Below are 5,732 nucleotides of genomic sequence, written 5' to 3'. Positions count from 1 at the left end.
ACTTCAGCCAGTTATAAAAATCATCCTTCACACCCATTGCAGAGAGTTTTACCACGAGTCCTTTGTGTGGCACAGAATTGAAGGCTTTAGCAAAATCAAAGCAGGCAGCATCCATCCATGAGCCACCATTAGTAACTCGGGTGATGTCCTCAAGAAACTCAATGAGTTGACTACAGCAGCTGGAGTTGTGGATAAAACCAAATTGTGAGGGTCGAATTAGGCTGTGAGAGCTCCAAAAGTTCCAGAGTGTTTCTCGGACACTGGACTCCATCAGTTTAGCAATGCAGCTAGTAAGGCTGACTGGACGGTAATTGACAGGTGGTGTGCAATCACCTTTTTTGAATAGGGGAACAACACTGGCAGTTTTCCAGTGCTCTGGAGTGACACAATTGTTTAGGCAGAATTGAAAAAAGGAAGAAAGCTGGTGCAATAGAAAGAACCCACCACGTTTGAGAAGCAAATAAATAACACCATCAAGACCAGGAGAGGCATAGCTGCACTTATTGTTGAGGTTGGGGTCACAGCATTGTGGGTGTGAATTTCACAGATGTTACGGAATTTGATGTAAGAGTTGGTGAAGAAGGTACATTGGGATTTTCAGCAGTAAAAATGCCAGCATAGCATTTAGCAATAAATTCAGTGCATTCCTTGGCATCATCAGTGATCTGACGTGTGTGGAGATTGTAAAGAAGGTCAACTGGAAAGTGAGGTCTCTGTTTCAAACGCACATATTTCCAGAACACTTTGCTGTCAGGGCTAGTTGCTATACGTCGTTCAAACTCAAGTACTGCCTTTTTTGTCACTTGCTTGAGATGGTTGGATGATCTGTTGCATCTTCTGTTCTACGCTGACTGTATTTCTGTTCAGCATCAATGACGATCTTTCCTGGCAAGTCAAACTGTTGCAGCCTCCCAAATTGCACTGTTTTTATTTCTAGAGCATTTGCACGCTACTGATGCTTCACATGCAGCCCAGGTTGCATTGAGGATATTTTGAAAAACAGTATTGACATCCCCTGGATTGTAAAATTCAAACCAGTTTGGGTGTCATCACTCCTTAGGGTAGCAGTTCTAGTCTGCTTTGTTCCAGTCAAAACGAATGGTTTGAAGGTGGTGGTGCTCCTTGTTTCTGCCTATAAAAGACAGATTGGCAATGATCACGGCTTAATTGGAGTCACCGAGAGGTCCCTTCGTCCTAACACTGATAACAGTTTCAGGAGTGGTGATAAAGAGCAGGTCACCTAGTCACCTACCGAGACTTATTCTTTGTAAGCCTAGTACTTATTCTATCGGTCTCTTTTGCCGAACCGCTAAGTTTCGGGGATATAAACACGCCAGAATTATCCATTTTTAAGATGATAGGATGTAGTTTGGCTTCTATTTCTAGCATATTGTGTTACCCTCTAGTGGCTTCCGCGATGTGAAGTAAGGGAGGTTACTCTAGAAATAAGTTCTCCCATAACTTCCTGACAACCTTTCGCGAACATTCTCTCTCTCTCTCTCTATGTATGTTTGTCTCTCTCCCTCTCACTCTGACTACTCCTTCCCTCTCACTGTACTTTTGTCCTCTTCCTCTTTCACTTTACTCTACAGAATCTCCCGTCTCTCTTTTACTGTATCTTTCTCTCACTGTGTCCCACCCTCTCTCTCTTTCTCCCTCATCCTCTTTGTGTGCGTTTTTTCACTCTCCCTCACCTTGTCCATTTCCTTTCGCTCTCTCTCTCTCTATTTCTCAGTGTATCTCTCTCTCTCTTTCTCCCTCCTCCTCAGTGTGCATGTGTTTCTCTTCCTCTCACTCTCATCTTTATCTTACTCTATCTCTCGTATCGTAACTGTGTCTCTATCGCTATCCCCCTCTCTATTTTTGTCTATCTCTTTCTCTCTTTCTGCCTTAGAAAATTAACAACATTTCTTCAAAACAAGACGACAATGCCGATCTCTGAACATGAACAGAAATTGCTTTTGCTCCAAAACCAGATCCGTGAGAACCAGGTGGAGATGCAGGATTACCTGAAAGATCTTGATAATTGGCAAACTGAAATCTCGAAGAAAGAGAAAGCCTTAAAAGACAACAAGGAATCCGATAAAACTTCGTCTCGTGTAAGGAGGGACTGTCTCTTTTGGACTCTCGAATGGTTTGTGAGTGGCATGTGTTGGGTGTAGTATGTTTGCATAGTAACTGTACATTGTATATATACACATTAATACGACTGTATGCATGTATATAGTAATTGCGTTATATATACTCACATGTTCATACGTTTGTGTATTAACATTGTGTAGACGGTTGCCCTATTGTATCGAAGCATGTGTGTATATATAGCAACTATTAATTATATATATAAGCTATACATTATACATATTATATAAAAATAGACTTGTGACTGTCCTAATTTATCGAAAATATGCATGTGTGGTTTGTATGTATGTTATGTGTGTTCATTGATATAAGCCGTTAAAAGCGAAATTTGGAGTTCCGTTCAAATCAATATTGCGAATAAACTTCACTCCACAAAATGTATTGAATCCTACAAGTTGATCATCAATACCAAACAAATACGGCGATATTTCGATACCAGTACCAAAGATCGGCCTTTTCCGTAAAAAGTGTTGGAGGGAAAGAGGGCCTTTAATTTTATTAATCTAATTTTATAAATTTAATTTACAGGTGCTACCACCGATTAGAAACAGTTCACGACGGAAAAAGAAACGCAAAGGGAAAAGCACTTCTGAAACGACCCCTGCCCCGAAATCTAACCGTATACGCAGCTATGATTATGCTGCTTGGGAGAAATATGATGCGGTAAGCATTTTGTTATTTGGTAAATCAATAATTTCACTTTGGAAATAAACAATGTTGGATGTGTGTTGTTGACTGGTGTAGGGATATAGACATGTCTTTGTGTAGTTTGATTCACAGGGAGCTTGCATGGTGCTTTGTTAGGGCTTCAGCTTGACCAAAATTTTAGGTAGATGGAAGCAATAACAGTAAAGAGTTGATACTGAGGTCTTGCAACTGTGGGGCCAGTATTTATGCTTTGTTTTTAATAGACTCCCCTTTTCATCCCCTTTTTGTTAGAGTGAATTTTTGAACTAGGAAAGAAAGTTGAAGCAAACGAAAGTAATGACCTGACGAATATGCCGTGGGTCTCTTTTAACTGTAACTTCAATAATTCAACACCAAAACATTTCTTCTTTCATCATTTATCTTATATTTTTTATATATTTTCAGGACAAAGTCTGTGAGGAAATATCTGAAGAAAAGTCTTCATCTTCCGAATCTCTTACTGACGAAGAATTGGAGGAATTACAACATAAACAACAGGCTCTTGACGAGAAAGACAAAGTGAGTATCAAACTCTGTATTTGAGACAGATTTTGTTTTGATTTATTAGTAAAATGTCTCAGCTATTTATTATTTTTTATCATTATTATTATTACGAGGGCAGCAAGCTGGCAGAATCATTGGCACACTGGACGAAATGCATAGTGGTATTTCACCCATTGCTACATTCTGAGTTCAAATCCCACCGAGGTCGACTTTGCTTTTTATCCTTTTGGGGTTGGTAAACTAAGGACCGGTGAAAAAACTGGGGTCGATATAATCAACTAGCCCCCACCCCACAAATTTGAGGCCTTGTGCCTCCAGTAGAAAGGATCATTATTATTATTAACATCATCATCATCGTTAACATTAAGGTGGTGAGCTGGTAGAATCGTTAGCATGCCAGAAAAAATGATTAGAAGCATTTCTTCCAGCTTTACGGTCTGAGTTCAAATTCTACTGAGGTTAAGTTTGATTTTTATCCTTTCGAAGTCACTAAAATAAAGTACCAGTCAAGTACTGGGGGTTGATGTAAGTCACCGGCCCTCTTCCTCCAAATTTCAAGCCTTGGGCTGATAGGAAAAAGGGTTATTAGTGCATTTTAAGGTGGAAAGCTGGTAAAATTGGCCTTCGTGCCTCAGTGGCACGCAAAAGCACCTACTACACTCTTGGAGAGGTTGGCGTTAGGAAGGGCATCCAGCTGTAGAAACTCTGCCAGATCAGATTGGAGCGTGGTGCAGCCATTTGGTTTGCCAGTCCTCAGTCAAATCGTCCAACCCATGCTAGCATGGAAAGTGGATGTTAAACGATGATGATGATGACATGGTGTTGGTGGTAGTGGTGGTGGGATGAACATAATGTTGATGATGATGATGCTGATGATGTTTACTATTTTGCAGGGAAATGAATATTTCAAGAAAGGAGAGTACATGCTGGCCATTGATCACTACAGTCGGGGCCTCCAATGTGACCCCACAAACCCACTCCTGGCTGCAAACAGGGCCATGGCACTACTGAAACAAGACAAGTAAAGAACCACTTTTGTTTATCTTTTAGATTGGTGTGTGTGTGAGAGAGAGAGAGAGGTGGGGGGGGGGGAGAATGAATTCCCACAAATACGAGTCGCTTATTTTAATTTCTGCCTTTCAGATATGCTGCAGCAGAAGAAGACTGTAACACTTGCTTGACATTAGATCCAACCTACATCAAAGGATATTTGCGAAGGGCCACAGCCAAATGTGGTTTACTAAAGTACAAAGAAGCCCTTGGGGATTACCACAAAGTCCTCAGGTTAGATCCAAGTAACAAACTCGCACAAATGGAAGCAGATAAATTACAAAAGGTTTGCTATTTTCATATTTTACACGAGCAGAGATAATGCGAGGGTATCGATAATCCTCTGCAACTGATATGCCACTGGAAAAGAGTGTTTGATTGTCTGAAAACAAGAGGACAACTGTGGGACACATGCTTCTGCTTCAGATTATTTGTGTGTGTGTGTGTGTGTGTTAAAGGGAAATTTCAATGGACGGTTTTGATGTCAGTCCCTTTAAAACAGGAAGGTTGTATAAGAATCGGTCAATTTCAGATAGGTTGGGATCACTTCATATCCTGACCCATCAACTTTGTGATCGAAAGAATTCTATTAACGAAACATTTTATGTTTTTTTTTTAATATTTCTTTTTTCATATCAATCCTAATAATATCTGTGATTAAAAACAATTTAATGCCATTATAGTGATTTATTAATTTTTTTTTTCTTTCTCTTGTTTGTAGAAAATTGAAATTGCAGAGAAATCTGATTCAGAAAAATCTGTGATAAACGACGAGGACAATCCTGAAGGAGCCGTTTTCAAAGACATCTTCAAACCTCCATCAGAAAGATCAAAGGTAAGTTTTTTCATTCGTTCTTTCATTTTAGGTGTTATTGTCTTCTTCTTCTTCTTCTCCTCCTGGCAAAATCATTTATTCCACTTTGCCACACGTTTTTTTTTTCTTTTTTTTTTTTGTATCATTTACTGATGCAAACCATCAGAGGTTTTGTTGGATGCCACTATTTCTCTCTGACATATTTGGTGTTTGTTTGTTTGTTCAGAAACCCCTGCGTAGAATTGAAATCGAAGAGATTGGAGTGGAAGAAAAGCTGAACCATGACCAACTGACTGCGAAAATGGAACAGTCACGCAGCAACGCAGAACGAAAGCAGATTAACAAAGACAAACTCTCGTTTCAACAGTATACAGGAGATAGCAAAAAAACTCCTCCCAAAGTAGAGGAAATTCAACCAAAACCAGCTGAAAAAACCCAACCGAAACCAACTGAAAAAACCCAACCAAAACCAGCTGAAAAAACCCAACCAAAACCAACTGAAAAAACCCAACCAAAACCAACTGAAGAAACCCTACCA

General features: G+C 39.8%; 1 protein-coding gene across 1 annotated transcript in view; it reads left to right on the top strand.

Moving 5' to 3' along the window:
• The first annotated feature begins 1,478 nt into the window (after positions 1-1,478).
• The window catches only part of LOC106869209 (RNA polymerase II-associated protein 3), a 6,921-nt gene continuing 2,667 nt past the window's right edge, over positions 1,479-5,732 (top strand). The window contains exons 1-7 of the mRNA XM_052975189.1: positions 1,479-2,099; positions 2,668-2,802; positions 3,232-3,345; positions 4,224-4,351; positions 4,474-4,666; positions 5,102-5,215; positions 5,421-5,726. Coding sequence (XP_052831149.1) covers positions 1,929-2,099; positions 2,668-2,802; positions 3,232-3,345; positions 4,224-4,351; positions 4,474-4,666; positions 5,102-5,215; positions 5,421-5,726 — 1,161 coding nt within the window. The 5' untranslated portion in view covers positions 1,479-1,928. The remainder of the gene's footprint in view (positions 2,100-2,667; positions 2,803-3,231; positions 3,346-4,223; positions 4,352-4,473; positions 4,667-5,101; positions 5,216-5,420; positions 5,727-5,732) is intronic.

The sequence above is a fragment of the Octopus bimaculoides genome, chromosome 20, assembly GCF_001194135.2.
Source record: "Octopus bimaculoides isolate UCB-OBI-ISO-001 chromosome 20, ASM119413v2, whole genome shotgun sequence".
Taxonomy (NCBI): Eukaryota; Metazoa; Mollusca; class Cephalopoda; order Octopoda; family Octopodidae; genus Octopus; species Octopus bimaculoides.
The sequence above is the reverse complement of the archived record's forward strand: the minus strand, read 5'-3'. Positions and strand labels throughout refer to the sequence as shown.